The sequence below is a fragment of the Drosophila arizonae genome, chromosome 4 (genome assembly GCF_054131065.1).
Source record: "Drosophila arizonae isolate 15081-1271.41 chromosome 4, UAZ_ARI_1.0, whole genome shotgun sequence".
Taxonomy (NCBI): Eukaryota; Metazoa; Arthropoda; class Insecta; order Diptera; family Drosophilidae; genus Drosophila; species Drosophila arizonae.
In genome coordinates, this window is record NC_142924.1 from 7,612,040 (window position 1) to 7,632,971 (window position 20,932).

General features: G+C 44.0%; 5 protein-coding genes across 5 annotated transcripts in view; 3 read left to right on the forward strand and 2 right to left on the reverse strand.

The window, feature by feature from the left end:
• Positions 1–1,221: 1,221 nt before the first annotated feature.
• Adgf-B (Adenosine deaminase-related growth factor B) lies at positions 1,222–3,057 on the forward strand. Its single transcript, XM_018007965.2, has 2 exons — positions 1,222–2,181; positions 2,246–3,057. The coding sequence occupies exons 1-2, from the start codon at positions 1,222–1,224 to the stop codon at positions 2,852–2,854; spliced, it is 1,569 nt and encodes a 522-aa protein (XP_017863454.1). The 3' UTR covers positions 2,855–3,057.
• Positions 2,902–20,932, reverse strand: part of Ccn (cellular communication network factor protein Ccn) — a 55,097-nt gene continuing 37,066 nt past the window's right edge. The window contains exons 5-10 of the mRNA XM_018007972.2: positions 19,842–19,921; positions 18,538–18,682; positions 16,389–16,729; positions 16,171–16,323; positions 15,382–15,612; positions 2,902–4,256 (exon numbers count right to left, since the gene is read on the reverse strand). Of these exons, the coding sequence (XP_017863461.1) occupies positions 3,837–4,256; positions 15,382–15,612; positions 16,171–16,323; positions 16,389–16,729; positions 18,538–18,682; positions 19,842–19,921 (1,370 nt within the window). The 3' untranslated portion in view covers positions 2,902–3,836. The remainder of the gene's footprint in view (positions 4,257–15,381; positions 15,613–16,170; positions 16,324–16,388; positions 16,730–18,537; positions 18,683–19,841; positions 19,922–20,932) is intronic.
• LOC108614058 (spermine oxidase-like) lies at positions 6,123–7,786 on the forward strand. The gene has a single exon (XM_018007968.2). It carries the CDS (start codon positions 6,229–6,231, stop codon positions 7,669–7,671), a length of 1,443 nt encoding a protein of 480 aa, XP_017863457.1. The 5' UTR covers positions 6,123–6,228; the 3' UTR covers positions 7,672–7,786.
• On the forward strand, positions 8,658–10,534 carry LOC108614055 (spermine oxidase-like). Its single transcript, XM_018007967.2, has one exon. The coding sequence runs from the start codon at positions 8,966–8,968 to the stop codon at positions 10,448–10,450; it is 1,485 nt and encodes a 494-aa protein (XP_017863456.1). The 5' UTR covers positions 8,658–8,965; the 3' UTR covers positions 10,451–10,534.
• Positions 11,491–13,198, reverse strand: LOC108614059 (spermine oxidase-like). The gene has a single exon (XM_018007969.2). It carries the CDS (start codon positions 13,027–13,029, stop codon positions 11,593–11,595), a length of 1,437 nt encoding a protein of 478 aa, XP_017863458.1. The 5' UTR covers positions 13,030–13,198; the 3' UTR covers positions 11,491–11,592.

Here is a 20,932-nt window from a genome sequence, read left to right on the forward strand (position 1 = left end):
TTATAATCAAAGCTTACTTTACAATGCACTAGAGGTAGATGCCTATTCTTTAAGGTACATGGTAAAGCTTAGCTCATATATTTCCATACTCTACTCTACTCATGCTCTCCTTATAGTTCGATTTAGTAGATATCTAAGGCAAATGTGATAATGTGTTAAAGTACACGACTCTGTTGCCTTATCCGCAGATCACTTACCATGAGGATATATTTGCCAAGAGTCTAGCTCACATCCAAATGTATCGTATATTATTTTACATCCCTTTCATTTGCCATAACTCGATTCAACATCGTGCCAAAGTGCATGTTAAATTTACAATGAGCCCAGGCCAACGAGGTGCTTCGGCACTCAAAAGCAACATATTTAACCGATTAATAGCATTGCGCTAAAGTAGTTGGGCGTTTCACGCTATCTGAATTGCATCGCTAAATGATATGCCGTGCGCAATGCATTTGGCAGGCTAACATACGACCTGGGCATAAATCTCTTAGCCATTGAGAGCTGTTGCCGCTGCCGTTGCTGCTGAGTGCACAGAAAAGCCGTCGATGTTTAATGAATGTGGAATGCTTTGGGCCAGGGGCCAAAGCAATGATTGCTTTGAGCACTGCTCCAAATGTATCAATTTTACGTGTTTCTGCTTAGTGGTGCTAACAGCGGATCTCCTTCCCATACTCCCTCTCCCTCTCTCTCTACCTCTCGCTCTCTCTCTTCGCTTTTGATTTTGATTTGAGCTCGCGTAATGAGCAGAGTTTTATGGGGTACAGCGCAAACTGCAGCGGGTTAGGCTTACGCCTGGCCCAATATGTATGAGCCCATAAAATTGATGGCCGCATATATATCTGTGTGTGTGTGTGCGTGTGACGGCCCCGGCCTGTGGCAGGCTCATCAATTTGATGCCGGGCACAGCCACATTTGATGTGGTGTTGAGGGCGCGCGGGCATAAAAAACCAGAGCCATTCACATAAATAACTAATAAAGTTCGCGTTTCGTAGTTGCCGGATGTGTTCTCACTCTCCCTCTCTCCCTCTCTCTCTCTCTCTCTCTCCCACTCTCACTCTGTCTCTTTCAGTGTGTGCGAAATTGACAAATGAATGTTTGTAATGTACATTGTATAAGACTTCAGTTGAACAGCTCCAGAAATGTTGTAGAGTTTATTTATTATTTTATTTTACTATTAGACTTCCTTTCGGAAAACGGATTTCAAAATTATTTCGGAAAAAAATGTCCGGAAAAGTGCAAGTGCGGCTGGTGCGCTGCATGTCCGGGCAGGCGGCGTCTAAAATGAATTTACCTGCAGCACTGTGCCGCAGACTGAGAGACATCACGCCCGACGCGTACGGCACGCTGCGCAAAATGATGATACAAATGGAGCGATCCTCGTGCCTGGGCAGCAGCTTGGAGCTGACGGCGCAGGAGTTGGCCGCCAATCGAGTGCTGAAGCGCATCAAGTGCAAGGAGCTGGAGACGGGCTTCCAGAACCCGAGCCAATTCACGCCGGGCCACCACATCTACGATGTGCTCCAGAAGGTGAAGCGGTCTCCGCTCTTCCGGCTGCTGCAGGACATGCCCAAGGGCGGCCTGCTGCACGCCCACGATACGGCGCTCTGCAGCACGGATTTCCTGATTGATCTCACGTACCGTGAGAATCTGTGGATCTGCACCGCCAACGAGGGCTGTCAGGCCATCGCCTTCCGTTTCTCCCAGTCGGAGCCCGTCCTGAAGGCCGTCGCCGACTGCAGGTGGCAGCCCATGAGCGAGTATCGTGACCAGCACGGCGAGCTGAAGGTGCGAAACTATCTCCGCAAGCGCTTCACCATGTACCCCTTCACCAATTTTGTATCCACGAATGAGGCGTGGCGCAAGTTCATGAGCATCTTCACGCTCCTCGACGGGCTGCTGCTCCACGCGCCCGTCTGGGCGGACTACTACTACAATGCGCTCAGGGAGATGCATGCCGATGGCGTGCAGTACCTGGAGCTGAGGTCCCTGATACCCAATCTGTACAGCCTGGATGGCTCCAAGCTGTCCATGGAGAACACCGTACAGATATACAAAGCGGAAACCGAGCGCTTCCTAAAGCATCATCCCGATTTCATTGGCGCGAAGCTGATCTATGCGCCGCTGCGTGGCGTCCAGTCGAAAGTTGTTGAGAAATATGTAGAGGACTGCATTGCGCTGAATGTAAGTGAAATGAAATGAAATTTGTTCTCCTCTTGCTCAGATTCCTCTCACGAAAATCGAATAGAAAAAATTTCCCAACTTTTTGATTGGCTTCGATTTGGTGGGCCACGAGGAGATGGGACGTCCGCTGGTGGACTTCGTGAATCCGCTGCTGAAGATGCCCGAGCACATCAATTTCTATTTCCACTCGGGCGAGACGAACTGGTTCGGCACCTCGATCGACGAGAATCTGATCGATGCCATTTTGCTGGGCACGAAGCGCATCGGGCATGGCTACGCTGTGGTCAAGCATCCTGTGGCCATGGAGCTGGCCAAGAAACTGGACATACCCATCGAAGTGTGTCCCGTCTCGAATCAGGTGCTGCAGCTCGGTCACGACTATCGCAACCATCCGGCTGCCATGCTCATTGCCAACAATGTACCGATTGTAATCGCCTCCGATGATCCCTCGTTCTGGCACGCCTCGCCCCTCACGCACGACTTTTACTTTGCTTTCCTGGGCATCGCACCCTACACAGCGGATCTGCGGCTGCTGAAGCATTTGGCCATGAGCTCGCTCAAGTACAGTGGACTCACCGCAGAGGAGCAGACCAAGGCCCTAGAGAAGTGGAAGAAGAAGTGGGACGAGTGGATTGCCTGTGTGATCGAGAAGGCGGAAGGCTACGCAGACTAGCAACAGAAGAAAGAAGCTGGAAAGCAAATAGGAACGCGAACAACAAATGGAGCAGAACATATTTGAATTTTCATTTATTATATTTCATATAGTATTATCTGCTTGTTCTTGCCTCGTCTAAAAGATACAATTGATATGGGTATGGATATGAGTATGCACAAGCTTCGATCTCTCATAAATTAAAGATATATGTATATTTTTAACTTGTGGGGATATGTTTTTAATTTAGTTCATTTTTTTTTTGTTTTCTTTTATTTTCATTTTCCTTGTGGAGAGAGCTTTTTGTCAACTATTTTGTTTTCTGTTGTCTAACTGATGTGCTCAAGCAGAGTCCTCAATACACTTACACAAGCATCGGAATATATATAAGCGAGTATATAGCACAATTATATAGTTTAAACATACACACAATCAACTCTTCGTTTAATGTTAAGTTAAGCCATTTATTGTACACCTATATAAGAAAATTACATTTATCCATTTCGGGCAACTTTTGCTTGTTGTTGTTTGTCAATTGAAGTTTCTTTTGTTGTTGTTATGTAAGCAGCTTTCTGTATATGTGTGCTCGCAAAAATACATATTAATGCCGTCTATATATATATATGTGTGTATATCTATATATTTGAAAGATTTCTATTCATATTTGCATATTTCAATTTTTGAAACATTACAAAATATTGTTTTTGCCTTGTCTGTTGTTTAGGTATTTCGTATCGCCTGCTCTCAACTCGCTCTTTATCCACACTTACTTACACTTAATGCCTCTTCTGCCTCCTCTTTTAGCTCAAATCCTAAACCATATTGGTTTGTTTGTTTTGTTTTTTTACAAGCTTAATCTCAATTTTGTTCAAAATCCAAAATACATTTATGTATATATATATATATATCAATATATCGCTATGCTGTACAAATCTTAAGTTCTACTCAACTGCTTAGCTGATCAATATGTTTTCTTCGAGAATTTTTCAAGTCTCACTTGACGCTATGTGCGTTGCCATTGTTGCTCTTCTTCTTCTTCTTCTTCTTCTTTCTGTTTTCTTTGCCGCTTTTCCTTTTTCCAGCTGATCTCGCCCACGCTTAGCGGATAGGGTATTATATCAGGCTGCTGTTCCGATGATGAAGTTTCCTCATTGCTCTTCACATTGCCAACATTCGGCCCCTGCTGCTGCTGCTCCCGCTGCTCCTGCTGCTCCTGCTGCTCCTGTTGCTCCTGTTGCTCCTGCTGCTGCTGCTGCTCCTCTTCGTATCCTGACACCTTCCGCATTTCATCAAATTTGTATTTCAGCTCATTTTGTAGCATTTTGGTTGCATGCAGATGCTGTTTCTGCTGCCGTTTGCTCTGTCTGCCCCCGAATCTGGTCGCATTTGCGTTCACTTTTCGATTTTTGTCTGCGCTGCAAAACTGTGGGAGAGAGAGAAAAGATTCATATTTAATGGGTATGCATAGTGCATAGGTTAAACTTTGAATTGAATTGTGAAATTGATAAGCAAACATAATAATAGGTTTGCCAGCAATTAAATAGTGCTTCTATGGGTTTCGCATACGTCACTAATTGATAAGAAATACTTGCTTGTAGTACTCAAGCCACTTATATAATTTCCCTTTGTGGTTATGTGCCCCGAGAGACAATTAAATTAAATTGCATTTGCAATATAATATTGCTTAAATGCACACAAATAAAAGCCAGCGCCCAGATAAGATAGACAACCACAAATCACCCAGCATGAAAGCCCATCTAGGAGCCAAGGAATGGGCTGACTTGAGTGGGGCAAGAAACCACAGCAATAATAATAATAGTAATAATAATAATGGCAAAGACAACAGTTAGCAATAATAACTGAAATATGCAGTAATCGCTGTGGCTGTCAACCGATAAGCGATAAGTGTGCCAGAGCAATCGATAAGCCTTTAACTCTCCTACGAGCACACTTAAAGCGAGATAAATTCGACTGATATAGATAAGGCAAATAAAATTAGCTGAGAGCGATTAGCGTTAGTGAAATAATTAAAAAAATTAGATTGAAATGAATATAGACCAAATTTTATAATATTTAATATGATTATTGCTCAAATTCAAAATTATGCTTAAAAGAAAAAAAAAATAATAAATAAAAAATAATTAAATTAAAAAAAAAATACAGAAAAATAGATATATATTAAAATAATTTACAACAAAAATACTTAAAGGAAAATCTAAATAAATTCTTAAATTAATTAAAAAAAAAAATAAAACAAAAAAAAATGTAAATAAAAATAGTTTTAATAAAATACAATAATAAAATTAAAACTGTAAAAAAATATTATTAACATTTAAATAAATTCTCGGACTTCAACTTAAATAAATATTAATAAAATACAAATTAAGCTTCGAATAAAATACTTTAGAATTTAGCTAAAATTTAATTCATTATATGTTTTTCTGATGTGTCACGCCATAAAATGTAAAATAAGTGGATCACACAGAGATAATGATGCTTAACTGGAGACTTATCAAATTCTCTATATGCTACTACAAATTCTAAAATTAACTTCTAGCCCCTCCAATTCAGTGTTTGTTGTTGTCCACAATAGGCGTAGGCTGACATTCTTATCTGGCTGTAGTATACTCTCATATATATGTATATTTCAAATTCCAATTCTCTAGCTTTGATAGCGGCAAGTGCTTTGAGTTGAGTCGGACGAACGGAAGAACAGCAAAAGAGAGAGACATCGATCAAAACAAGTTTTTATAGCCCCATTGTAGACGAATATATACGTATCGAAAATGTAAACAAAATATAATTTTATATCCCTATAATTACTCACGATCAGAGATATACCAATACAAAGTATTTATATTGGATTGTTATAAAATAGAGAAACCCTTGTAAATTGTCTATTGAAAATGGCATTGACATTCGCCTTGAATACAAATAGAACATAATCTGTGCCGCATATGATTAACAACAATTATAAAATCAACAACAACAACAACAACAGCATTTGAAGGTCACGCTAAACTTGACTTGCACTAAGTGGTATATATACATATATAGAATATGTTCATGTGCTCCATAATATTCTCTGAACTTTACATATATGTAGAATAACTCATATTAAAACTAATTATTTTGACGCATGTTTTGGTCACATCTGGAGCAAGTCCAGCCCTAATGATTGGGGTCAGCCTAGTCAGTAATATTAGTTTTAACTATAATTGCCGATCAGTCAAGTCTAGTCAGAGCAACAATTTGCTGAGTCGCTGTGCTCTCAGAATAGAATATAAAACAGCTGAAATCGCCGCTGCTCGCTCAGTTGCCAGCGAAACGTGAAGCCAGACGCCGAATCTAATCTGGTCGGAGAGCATTTTATATAGTATAGAGAAACCGAAATCATGAGCACGCGCACGACAGCTGAGAGAAAGACGAAGCAGACGGCGCGCATTGTTATCATTGGGGCCGGAGCTTCGGGCATTGCGGCAGCCACTCGGCTGTTGGAGCTGGGCTTTCGGAACGTGAAGATCTTGGAGGCGGAGAGTCGCGTGGGCGGACGCATCAATACCGTGCCGTTCGGCGACAGTGTGGTCGACAAGGGCGCCCAGTGGTGCCATGGCGAGGGCACCAATGTCGTCTACCAGCGGGTGAAGAACTTGAATCTCTTGCACGCCACCGGCGATGCTCTGAAGGCCACGTACTTCGTGCGCTCCAACAAGGAGATCCTGAGCGAGGAGACAGCCCTCCAGCTGACCACGGCCGTGGAGATGTCGCTGCCCACGGAGCCGAACGAAGCCAACGGCTCGCTGGGCGACCACTTGACGAGCAACTACTGGCAAATTGTGGCCAAGTCGCCAGCTGTGGATCGCACCGTGGCAAAGGAGCTGCTGGACAACCTTCAGAGATTCCGCTGCTCCTTCACGGCCTCGGATCATTTGTTCGAGGTCTCGCGCCGTGCCCACCTGGAGTTTGCCAAGGACGGGGGCGAGTTCATGCTCAACTGGCGCGACAAGGGCTACAAGACCTTCCTGCGCGTGCTGATGAACGCCAAGGCGGACCAGCCCGAGGATCTGGGCGTGCTCAATGGGCGTGTGCAGCTGTACAAGCGCCTCACCGAGATCAACTGGGATGGCACCGGTGAGCTGCTGCTGCGCTGCTGGGATGGCGAGGTGCTCACTGCGGATCATGTCATCTGCACCGTCTCCTTGGGCGTGCTCAAGGAGCAGCACCAGAAGCTCTTTGTGCCGCCGCTGCCTGCGGCCAAGGTGCGAGCCATCAATGGCCTCAAGCAGGGCACTTTGAACAAGCTGTTCCTGGAGTATGCTTCGCTGGTCTTGCCCAAGGATTGGTCGGGCGTCAACTTCCTCTGGCTGGAGGAGGATCTGCAGGAGCTGCGCGGCACCGAGCGCTTCTGGCTGGAGGGCGTCTTCGGCTTCCATCGCGTTTTGCACCAGCCACGCCTACTGCAGGGCTGGATCATAGGCGAGCATGCTCGCTACATGGAAACCCTCACCGAGGAGCAAGTGCTCAGCGGCCTGCAGTGGCTCTTCAACAAGTTCCTGCCCTTCGACATGCCGCAGCCGTTGAGGCTCATGCGTTCCCAGTGGTACTCGAATCCCAACTTCCGCGGCAGCTACAGCTCGCGCACCACCTACACGGATGAGCTGCGCACCGGTCCCTGGGATCTGGAGACGCCCCTGCTCAACGCCGATGGCACGCCGAGAGTTCAGTTCGCTGGCGAGGCAACCAGCAAGACGCACCACTCCTCAGTGCACGGCGCCACCGAAACCGGTTGGCGTGAGGCGGATCGCCTCAATGCCTACTACAGCGCTCGAAACGCGTAAAGAGATTACGATTACGAAATAATTGCCCAATCATCGTATAAACGTGTATCTCGCTTACAAATTAAATTTCATTTGCATTGCAAAATTATATAATAATAAAAAAGCAAAAACAAAACCAGAATACATTAAATCTATAGAAAGAGAAAGAGAGAATGAAAGAGGCAAAGAAGGCAAGAGTATGTGACGGCCGCTGTTTATATAGGGCATGCGTATAGAGAATCTATGTAAATATACATGAACTGAATGCTCTGAAAATATTCCAGATGGAAGGTATTCTTAGATATTTCTTCACATGGTTCTTCATATCATAACAGATTCAGTTCACAGAATCTCTCTCTCTCTCTTTCTCTTTATAATATATTTTAATTAAAGCTCTTACTCTTAGGATGACTAGTTAAATATTAACTCTTACATGTTTCTATATAAATAATATATATAATATAATAAAATAATTTATATATACAAATTAATAACAACAAACTCTGTTTTACAAACTTATGCTTCTAATAAACTAATTTTTATAAAAAATATTTGAGAGTTTATTGATAAATCCAGGGTATAGACAAGTCAGTCATCACAAAAGTCTCATAATAATTTTCATATTATTTCTACTACCCGCTCAGCAATCAATTTATCAACAAAGTTCGCTGAGAACTTTCGTCAAGTTTCATTAGCGCACTGTTAAGACACCCTGTATACGGTGCTATAAGCTCTTTAATTCCAAGCGTGCTCTACAAATTGACATATTAAATATAGAAATAATAAAGTCTTGTGCAACTCTCTATGTCAAAATTAAAGGCAAAATAATTTTCTAAAACTACATTTAAGAGTGTATAGATAAATGCAGGGTATTCCCAAGTCAGTCAATACAAATATGGACTATTTTTATTTTTTTAAGACTTTTATTATCCACTCAGACGCGAACAAAGTGAGAAAAGAAGAGAACATTCGTCGAGTCCCATCAGCACAACTGTTAAGACACCCCGTACTCGGGGCATTGGAATCTTTCCCAGTTTAACTTCAAGCAAGCTCTAAAATCCTGACATATTAGAACAATAAAATTAAACATAGAAATTGTAGAGGCATGTGCAAATCTCAATGTCAAAATAGGGGTAATACTTAAATAAATAAATGCAGCTGCTGATAACAGAAAACCACAACACAGACAAAACACACACATTAACCCCATTGGCCCTTATCGAAGCCCAAGTATACATACAAATAAATAGAAGTACTATTCGCCTAGACTAGACAGTCACAGTTGCATACCTAACCTGAGACACACACACACACCATGAGCAGCTGTCCAGTTGCTCAGCGTGCTCGCCTGCAGAGGGAGTCCAAGGAGACAGCTCGCATTATCATCGTTGGATCGGGTCCGGCGGGCATTGCTGCTGCCACTCGGCTGCTTGAGCATGGCTTTCGGCATGTGCGGATCTTGGAGGCAGAGGATCGCATAGGCGGACGCATCAATACGATTCCATATGGGGACAACGTCATCGACCTGGGCGCCCAGTGGTGCCACGGCGAGGTGGGCAATGTGGTCTATGAGCGGGTCAAGGATCTGGATATGGTTACCAAGACGGGCGATTTCATGAACACCTTTCGCTTTCTGCGATCCAACAGGGAGCTTGTGCCGCAGCCCACAGCCAATGCCCTGAGAACAGCTGCGGAGAACTCCATACCGGATGGACCCAATGCCTACGATGGCTCCATGGGCGACTATTTAACCCACAAGTACTGGCAGGAGGTGGCCAAGATGCCCGATGTGGATCGCGCCATAGCCAGCGAGATGTTCGAAAGCTTCAAGCGAGGCGAATGCGGCACCGAGGGCTCGGATACTCTATTTGAGCTTTCGGGACGCAGCCACCTGGAGTTTGTCGAGTGCAAAGGGGATCTGTTGATCCATTGGCGGAATAAGGGCTACGCGAGTTTCCTTCGACTGCTCATGCATGCCAAGGAGGATGTGCCCGGAGATCTGGGCGTGCTCAGTGGTAAAGTCCAGCTGAGCAAACGCGTCTCCCAGATCAACTGGGAGGGGGATAATGACCTGGTGCTGCGCTGCTGGAATGGGGAGCTGATGGCAGCGGACCATGTCATCTGCACAATGTCCTTGGGTGTGCTGAAGGAACAGCATTGCAGCCTCTTTTTGCCCTCTCTGCCGGAGGCCAAGGTGCGAGCCATCAGAGGACTCAAGCTGGGCACCGTCGACAAGCTCTTCCTGGAGTTTGCTGTGCAGCCGCTGCCTCAGAACTGGTCGGGCGTTCATTTCCTCTGGATGGAGCAGGACCTCAAGGAGCTGCGTGACAGTAAACATTTCTGGCTGGAGAGTGTCTTCGCCATTCATCGATTTGAGGATCAGCCTCGCATGCTGGAGGGCTGGATCATTGGGGAGCATGCGCGCTACATGGAAACCCTGCAAAAGGACGAGGTGCTCGAGGGGTTGATGTGGATGCTCCGCAAGTTTCTGCCCTTCGATTTGCCGCAGCCAAAGAGCTTCCTGCGCACCCAATGGCACTCGAATCCGCATTTCCGTGGCAGCTACAGCTTCCGCAGCACCTACACTGATGAGCTGCAGACCGGCCCCTGGGACCTGGCGGCGCCCCTGACAAATGCTTGCGGTAAGCCAAGACTGCAATTCGCTGGCGAGGCCTCCAGCAGAACCCACTACTCGACGGTGCATGGCGCCACGGAGACGGGCTGGCGGGAGGCGGACCGCCTGAACGAATACTATGCCCGTGGGAGCGGTGCTGTGAGCCGAATGCAACCAGCTAACTAGATCAGTTCAAATGAACTGAATTGGCTAATTCCTGGTTCAAAATTCAAGCATGAGAAAATATACGACCATTTCTGAAATATCCAACCGTAGCTTTTACCTAAGGCTAGCTCTCGGCCCTGTCAAGCGAGTGACCAGAGCCCGGACAAACAAGGGCATTTTCTCTGATTGTCGCACGTATCCGACTGGCTGGACACAACTGCTGTCCAATGGCTGGGCAAAGCCGCAACAGATGTAGCCAACTTGCTAAGCAAAGGGGAGGAGGGACGACCTCACTCGCTCTCTCTCTCTCTCTCTCTCTCTGTCTCTCTCTCTCTCTGTGCATATGTAATGTAATGTGTAATGTGGGTAATCTGCGAGCAGAGCTGAGCTGACTACGAGGCGTGCTGGCAAATACATGAAACCGGGGGCTCTAATGCCTTTTGGCCTCTGCGTGGCATAAATTTGAATTTTCAACATTTAGGTAGCAGCCCCACTGGCAATGGTTAAAACATTTTCCAGGCGAGGCAAGTCCAGTTGATTTGAGTCGTGTGTGGCGGGGAGAGGGGCAGACTGGGGGTGTTTGTGGGCTTGCGGGTTTTGTGGCATTGTTTTGTCCGGCTTCTGTCGAAACTGATTTTTGCCGTTGCATTTCTGTTCCTATTTAGACTTTTTGCATGTGTTAAGTGCTCGGCCACGCCCCCGCTTGCAATAACAGTGCAATTACATTGTTGTGTGCGGCTCGTTCGCTTGCAAATGAGTTGGTCAACATGTTTGGGCCCAACACTAAAAGTGCTCCAAACTGTGGCCTCTTTCCACGCTCGACTGAATATGCAGCCCATGTGTCGGCAATTCAGCTACTCATTTTCATTTCAAGCCGAAACACTTTTTGTTTTTGGGATAACACTGCGCATATTGAACAGTTTCGGGGCTGGTCAAAGGATCAGAAAGTCCAGGTGGGGGTAAGTGGTCTTGGCTTGTTCCCTCCTCGACAAATGCCTTCGAGGCATATGACCCATCCCCCTATCAAGTGACTCCCCCTTGACAGTTACCTCCATGTCTAATTGTAAATCACATTGTTTAGTTTAATTTTCAATTTCACAATCGTTATGAATGCCAATATAAGCACTTATATTGGCTTCTGCACATTGTCTATTATCTAGCCCTCATAGTCGGTGTGTTCGGGAGCGATAGTAGGTGTTCAGGCGCTCCGCCTCGCGCCAGCCCGTCTCTGCTGCGCCATGGACCGTCGAGTAGTAGTGCTTGTGTGTGGCTTCACCTGCGAACTGTAGCCTGGGTCGGCCGCCCACGTCGAGCAGCGGCGCCTCCAGATCCCAGGCGCCGGTGCGCAACTCGTCCGCGTAGGTGGTGCGAAAGGTGTAGCTGCCTCGGAAGTTGGGATTCGCGTGCCATTGGGTGCGCAGGCAGCGCAGTGGGTGTGGCAAATCGAAGGGCAGAAACTTGCGGAAGAGCCACAGCAAGCCCTCCAGCACTTGCTCCTCGGTGAGCGTCTCCATGTGGCGGGCATGTGCACCAATGATCCAGCCCTGTAAGATGCGGGGCTGATATGACACGGGATAGAATCCAAATACACTCTCTAGCCAGAAGCGTTCGCTAGCACGCAACTCCTCCAGATCCTCCTGCAGCCAAAGGCAGCTGAATCCTGGCCAATCTGTGGGCAGAGGACGCACAGCGAACTCCAAGAAGAACTTGTCAACGGTGCCCAGCTTGAGTCCATTGATGGCTCGCACCTTGGCCTCGGGCAAGGCGGGGACAAACATGCTGGTATGCTGCTCCTTCAGTACTCCCAAGGACACCGTGCAGATGACATGATCCGCTGTAATCACTTCTCCATTCCAGCAGCGTATGATTAGATCGCCAGCCCCCTCCCAGTTAATCTGCGATATGCGCTTGTTGAACAGCACTCGGCCTTTGAGCATTCCAAGATCGTCGGCCTCATCATTCCTTGCATTCATCAGCAGTCTTAGGAAGCTCTTGAAGCCCTTGTCGCGCCAGTTGAGCAGCAGCTCACCCTCGCAGAGCCAGTATTCCAAATGCCCACGGCCGGAGACTTCGTACAAATGATCTGCAGCCTCCACGGAGCTCTCGAACTTGTGAAAGTTCTCGAGGAATTCTTCGGCTATGGCACGATCGATTGGCGGCAGCTTGGCCACCTCATTCCAGTATTTCTGTGTGATATAGTCACCCAGCGAGCCTCTGAACTCGACGAGTTCCGCTTGTCGTTCCGGAATCGAATTGAATGCAATACTTTTCAAGTTATCCGCAATATCATCGGGTAGTGTCTGCTTGTTGGAGCGCACGCACTTGTAGGTCTCATAATGGTCCTCGGTGTCCTCCAGCAAGTCCAGCTCCTTGACTCGCTCATAGACGGCATTGCCCACTTTGCCGTGGCACCACTGCCCGCCGAGATCCACCACATTATCCGCAAACGGAATTGTGTTAATGCGTCCGCCGATGCGATTCTCCGCCTCCAGCAATACTATGTTCCTAAAGCCCTGCTCCAGCAGTCGTGTGGCCGCCGCAATGCCCGCCGTGCCGGCGCCAATGATCACGATGCGAGCGGTTCTCTTTGTTATGTTCATTGTGCCACTGTATCGATGCACAGGCCTCCCTCACACGTCATTCACGCTAGACGTTCGGCTAGCAACTGAATTGCTCCAACTCTTTCGGCTCTGTCCAGCCGGCATCTCGCTCAGTGGTCAACGTGGCGCAGCGACGCTCATCGATCATGAGCAGTTCGACCGATGTGTTTACTTGACTAATCGATGACAGGCTCTCTCTACTCTCTCTCTCTCTCTCTCTCTCTCTCTCTCTCTCTTCTCTTATACAAGCTTTGATGTAATCATAAGATAAATGCAGATATCGTTGCTTACAAAGATTATTTATGAGGCATAAATTATAAAGCAAATTATCTTTGTTGACAGCGAAATATTTATTCTGTGCAAACATAGATTTTGCAACGCAAATAACAGCAAATAATTAAGTAAATATTATCTTTAAGACTTTCTTTTAGCACATTTGTAGACTTTTTAAGCACATGGCCAAAAGGTTTTATGTAATTTGTGTCGTATAAAAGTATATATAAGTGTATATAAACTGCTGATTATTATCAGCCAATATAGTTGATAAAGTATATCAATTTCACTTCAAAGAAAATTATTTATATTTACAAAAGAGTTGTCCATGGAGAAGTTTAAGTGGATTCTGTTGTGAGAGTGAGGCTCAGTAAATTGAGTGTAACTTATTGGAAGTGAACTCTTCTGGTCATGGAATCCGTCATTAAATTGTATTAGTAGACATTTGCCATTATTCTATATGTATTTCTACCACTGTCCAATCTCACTCTCTCTGTCTCTCTCTCCCTTTAACAATGTCCTAACTGAACTTTTAGTTTCCTCGTCCGGCACTCGTTTTGCAGTTCCCAGCAAACTAAACCACTGATAAACTCGCACATGAACTGAAAGCCACACACACACACACACACAGAGCTCTATGGGATTCGTATGTAAGTGAAAAATAATCATGGATGCGAATGTATGGGGAAACAATGTAACAGGCGGTAGTACTAGTTGCCAGTGGTTGTCGATGGTTGCCAGTGGTTGGCAGAGGTTGGCAGTGGTTGGCGGTGGCAGAGCGATTTGATGAATGTATTCATAAAAATCCAATCATTGCAATTGCACCAGGAACAGCAGCAGCACTTCCCAAATAGAAATACAAATACCGAATAACTAAAACAACAACTACAATGGAATGATGGGTGCGAGGGGCGTGGGGCGAGGGGCGAGGGCAAAAGGCATTCAAGATGAATACGCCCAAATAATGGGAAAACACAACAGACAGCTGGGTGCGAACTTCAGCAAACGAGCGACTGACTCTGAACACGGGCCCATATTCCACGCCCACGCCTAACGCCCCACCACCCAAGCGCCTCACGGATCCGCATCACAAAAACAGTCAACAGAAAAAATTGCAGTAATATTTTTTTACAAAAAAGCAAAACAAAGCATTTGTGCATAGAACATGAAACGCAAAAAAAAAAAACCGAATAAACAAAAACAAAGAGAAAATACTAATGCAGAGCAACGAATATGGAATACCCTAGTAAAAAATATGTGTGTTATTATACGAAATTTATTTGAAAATAAAAAATATAAATATTCAATAAAGTAGACAATGCTTATATTCATTTATTTAAAAACAATAAATAAATAAATAATATTTATTTATTTAAAAATAATAAATAAATATCGAAAAAATATTTTTAAAAAATTTAATAATACAGAAAATGATATTAAAAAATTTAAAAAAGAAAATATTGTCTCAAAATATAAATGTTTATACAAAAAATTTTTTATTGAAATATGCAAAAAATTTGTTACATCGAATTTACATGAAAATTTTACTTCTGAAAGAATTTTCTAATTATAAATGCCCAGAAATCCATTTAATTGTAATACTTAGAAAAATTTTTCACGAAATATAGTTTATAAAATCTGAGCCCCCATGAGTATATAAATATTAAATATTCTTGAAAAATGATTTGTCAAACGCTGTCATCTTCATGCAAATACCCCACCAAAAAGGGTATCGAGAATAAAGCAAAGAAATCGTTTATAAACAAGAACAACAAGAAAAATGCGATTAAAATGACAAGTGAAAGCAATTTTCGTGCAGCTGCTGTGGATAATGGAACGGAGTCAGTGAGAGAGAAGGAAAGAGAGAGAGAGGGAGAGAGAGAGAGAGAGAAGACTATATAGGGGAATTGAGGGATAGGGTTGGGCTGTTGAGTGAGTGCTATTTGGCATGGAATGGAATGGCAATATACAGACATATACACATACATATATAAGAAGGCACAAAAATATGACTACGTTTAGTTCACTGGATGGGAATATTACATTTACAGGCACGCCCCCTTTCGAGGCGGTACTCACATTCTTGCTGCATTCACATTTTAGTATCCATTCGACGGCAACGAATTTATTCTCAATTTGTATTTGATGCGATTGCAGAAATTCCTGATCGATGGGCTCCAAGCCAATGGTGTTCCATAACTGTCCTTCCGGCTGCCAACTGTCGACTGCCTCGGCTGCCTCGTCCTGTTGCATGCGCTTTTGTACGTAGTTAATTGGATCAACGGCATTTAAAGGGCACAGCAGCTCCACCTGCAGGAGGAAGAGGTGAGAAGAGGAGAGAAGAGAGAAGAGAAGGCTTGTAAATGTAACGAGTGGAAATTACGACAAGAGTTACGCTCCTGTCTAAAGGCAACAGTTTAATAAATCGGAAATTGCGCTCGACTCTGAGGTGCTAAATCGATTTTGAGAATCATCTTCAACTGCTTCAGCTGCCAATTGCAAATTGACGTTCTAATCCAATTCGCTTTTTAATTAATACTCAAAGGGCGGCTCAAAAGCTAAGTCCAATCAAATAAACAACAAACTGCAAAAAATTTAAATTGGATTCGCATCAAGTTTCAGTTGAGATGAGCTTAAAGAATATTTGAATAGTGAATACTGAATATTTGAATAAGAATTTTCTTTGAATTTTTAAGCTTTATAAAATATTTTTGTTTATTTAAATTTATCTAATTTGTTCTATTGCCCGTTAATTTTTTTATCCGATTAAATTATCGCTGATTGTCTTATTGAGTCATGCAATTTGCAAATCGAATTGAAATCGTGTCGAGTCGAATCGCTACAATTGAAAACTAAACCGCAACTTACTTGAATTGTTGTGGAAACAGCTGGAATGCAGCACTTGGTGCCCCGATGGCAGCTGCCGCAGAGCTTGGGGCGATAGAGCTTACGGGAGACGCACTCGCCCAGCCGGATCCGGGCAGTGCCCAGGCGCTGCAGGCTGCGGCACTCGTGGCCCTTCTGCGGAGATGATGCAATGTAAAGAAACAGAAGCCGATGCCTAGGCAGAAACAACAACAACTCACTCTTATTCTGTGTGCGGGCTCCTGTTGCATATCGAGCGCCTTGCCATGGCCATTCCTCTTATGATGATGCTGCTGCTGCTGCTGATGAAGCTGGCTCCTGGCCAAGTTGTTAAATAGTCTATTGTGGCTATTGCCATAGCTCTTGCTGTTGCTCTGGCTGTTGCTCTGGCTGCTCCTCTTATTGTCCTGGGCACATCTGCGATTCTCGCAAAGCCGTAAATTGCTCAATTGATGGCAGCCGGCATGGGTGCTCGTCTGCCTTGTGGCCATGCCCAGGCCACACGGCCGACTGCAGGCGCTCCAATTGCCGCTGATGCTGCTGTTGTGGCAGGTGGCATAGACTGCAATAATGAGTGCGGAGCACAACAAAAACAACAACAGAAACGTTAAAGAATATACGTATTGCTAATGCTTATGATTGGCTGCCTAATGGCCCGAGTGCTTAGTGGGGCCTAAGTAACTAAATGGCCTGACTGCTTAGCAAACCTCTTTGAAGTTAACCAAGTCGCAGCAACTACGACCAACTAGCACTAAGTACGTGCAGTGGACACTGAGAAGCTAAATCATTATTTATTTAACCTAAGCACTCGGTGAGAAAGCAGATATATCTTATACAAATGCCTTTAAGCTAATGTTTGCTAAGGTTTATGGCACTCTCTCTCCCTCTCTCTTGCCATCCCTTTCCACTTGGCCAACATGGAATTCATTTCCTTACATCAGCGTGGGCTTCTTGACATTTAATGACAGATTTCACTCTTCCACTTAACCTTCATTAAATTGTTTGCCTTCCCTTGAAAGATCTGCAGATCTCTTTACGCCTAGCTTAAACATCGTATCGTATACAACTTCTTATGATGTAGAGCTCTAAATTTATGTGGAGAGATTTAGCGTATTGCCGTAATTCAATAACAGCACTCCATTTTATTCTATACGCTCTGTTCATGAATTCAGCCGAAATATTTATATACAAACAGTCTCTCTCTCTCTCTCTCTCTCTCTCAACTAAAGCCTTCGGCTCTTTTCGTTTTCGGGAGTCGGTTGAAATATTCGTTCGGTTTTCACGAGCATAGTGTAGGGAGAGATACGATTGAAGTTCGTCAATGCCTGATCATGTTGAGGAACCAACATAATCGGTTGCTCTCTTAATTTTTTCTCAGAGTGACCGTAGAAAACATTCATCGAGAAAGAGTCGGCAGATATTTGCTAGGATTATGGATTATAGATTGAGCTCAAAGATAAGAGCTCCCTAGAGAGTCTGGCAATTACAGTCGAATTGAAAATTTTCTTAAGAGAAACTACATTGTCATCCATATAAGCTTTACTGCCTGCAATCTGCTGAATCTATTAATATATGAGAGCTGCAAGAGCTTTAACTCTACAATCGAAATGCCGAATACTCCTTAGTCTCCATACAGTACAGCAAATAAAGGTTCTTCATCTTAACCTTCTGAATGTGGCAAAGCAATTGTGAGCTGAACAGTTGTCTATAAACACATACGTACATACATATATGTCAAAAGCGCATACATCTACATGTATACACACATTCGTACACATGTATTCCCACATACGCAATTGATGAAGGCGTTAAGCCCATTTGAAGTGAGGGCATCTTGAGAGCGCTTAATAATCTTGTTTATTTATTGCATTTTTGCGCGTTTAATTAACATTTAATCCTTGTGTAAGTAATTATGCTGCTGCTGCTGTCCACTGCCACAGGCAACAGCAGCAACAACAATATCATCAACAGGCGAAGGAGGAGGGGGAAGAGCAGCAGACGCTCCCGACTGTTGCCTTGTCATGGAATAATTCATCTTCATAAATATGCGTTGCGCTTTTGGCTGGGCGCTTAAACAGCATTAAGTTGTGCCAGGACATGGCAACTGGCTGCCCCTGGGCGCCATTAGCAATGGACCATGGCCAAGCCGAGGCTGAAGCCACAGCCGCAGCGCGCAAAGAGAAGAGAGAGAGAGAGAGTGTGTGTGTGTGTGTGTGAGAGAGAGAGAGAGAGAGCTGTGGCCATAAACGCACTTATAAAACAATAACAAAGCCTTGGACCACAGATCCCACCGTTGGCTGAGAAGCGGCACAGGCAAACACAAACACAGGCACAAATATAAACACACACACACACACACGCACAACTTACCATCAGCTGTTGGATTCTCACAGAGCCACATTTTGCAGCAGTGGCCGGGTACCTCGACCAGACGCGGTGATCTGCATGAAATCGTGTCCTCCGGCGCCGGCAGCTGCTCGTTGGGGCACAGCGTGGAGCAGGCATGGCGTCCATTCTGCAAGCAGCGAAAGCAACATTAAAATACATTAAATTTCGGCAGAGAGCAGTCTGTTGTTGTTGTTGTTGCTGCTAGTGTTGTCTGCTATTTTGTTAGTCTAATACCAACCCCCCCCCCTCCCCCCCCCTCGCAACTAAAGTCATATTCAAGCGCATCTACTCTATGTATGGGCTAGAACGTAAGCTGCTTGTCTAAGCTCCAACTGGGTTTGGCTCCTTCCTTTATGGTTGTCTGTCCAAATTGCAATGGATAAATTGAGAGAGAGAGTGTATGGGAATATGTGTGTGTAAGTGTGTGTGTGTGTGTGTGTGCGTGTATCTGGGTGTGTCTCTGTTATGGCGCCATGATAAACGGCCGCAGCAGGCAATAGGCACACGCACACACACACAAACACACACAGTTTCGTAGCAAACAAATGTGCGGCCATTAAGCAATGCCATGGATTTTGCTTTCAGCCAGATTTAGGCAATCCTTTTGCATTCTTTTCATATAATTGCACGTAAATATCATTCAAAGCATTCGCTGACTGAACAATAATAAGTAAATTGAATATTAAGACCATATGTGGTATACAGCATAGCTAGTTAGAGATTATAATCAGAATTGCTGTGTGACATATCAATATCAATATCAATATCACATATATCATATATGTCATATGTCATATATGGATATAGATATGCATAAGTATAGATATGCTGCCTTTACACTATTTTATCATAACCTACGATTTTAAATTAGATTTTAAGTTTCTGCTATTAACTATTATTAAATATTATATATGCTGGCGATAATCCTTCCACACATGTCTCATAATCCTTATAGCTATATAAATGTTAAGTGTTAACCCTTATGTAATGCATATCACTCTCGCACTTCCTTCATACATACATATCAATCGCTTCACTCACTCCTCATTACATAAGATAACCCACAGCCTAACCTTATGCACACATTGCTCAATTTGTACCCACACAAGTGTTAAATGTTAACCCTTATGTCAAATTCTGTATGCCAACGACAAAGCTAAAAGGCTATCGATGGCTGGCAACTGATGCTGTTTAGTGCAACTGCATTTGACCTTAAACCGAATCTGTGGCATGTTATCGAACTTGCCCGCTCCCCGCTCCCCGCCCTCCCCCAGCCCGTCACTTACCTCGCAAACGCATTGGGTTTTGCAATCCAATTTAAATGTGGCTCCATGTGCGAATGTTGTGTTGCCAACGCTGCAATTGGCTGCGAGCGGGTCCAGGCAGGGGACGAGTCCAATCGAAGCAGCCGTGTGACAGGAAGCGAGAGCAATGCCAGTTCCATTGTTGTCATGCAGCATCAAAGAGCCGATAGTAATGCCAAAAAAAAAGAGAAGAAGAAAACAAACAAATTTTTGTATAGAGAGTCAGAAAGAACAGCAGAAAAAGAGAAAATAAATCGGCAGAAAACCGAGCTCGAAATAGATTTAGAAATTGAATCGAACGCAACATTTAGAGCTTTGTGGCTTTCCAGCTAATGGCTGAGAATGGAAAACAGGAGTTTTAAAGCGAATATTTTTGGATGTTTCGAATGAAGAATATGTGTGGGTGTGCTATGAATTGCAAATGATTTTATATATAACTTTTGATTACATTTGACTGATATATATATAGAATGTTCGGTATGTAAATATTGTATATTGCATAATTTATATCTGGTTTATCTGCTTTGTCATCTATTCTTTCCTAAACATTAAATATGTATAATTATATCATATTAATTTAATGTACTATATTTAACTACTATCAACTTTTTTCCTTCTACAGACTTACATAAAAGGTCTCTTATATATCAAAATATATATGTCAAAATAAACTATATCGAGTTGAACTTCAATCCCAACTATATTTCCCAGAAGCATCACCGCCTTTAGTCTTAGCTAAGGCAATGTCTTACAGATCTTGCTCTGCTATTGCAACATATGTAAACTTACATGGAATCTCCCTACAATTTCTTGTGCAAACCGAAACAAATCAATCTAGCCAAATTGAACATTCACCTGCTATAAAGTACTTTCCATTATTAGCTTATTCTAACCACAATGGTAATTTATGTCGCATGCTGCTCGCTTAAATGAAAAATCCGCTTTTCTCATTTCCTGCTTTCTTCTTGTTGTTGTTTCTTTATTTGCTGACATTCGTAAAAGTAATTTTGGAATTGAATGCTGCTATTGCCATAATTACGCTGCCAAGGCTTGTTTATTACCAATTCGCTTGA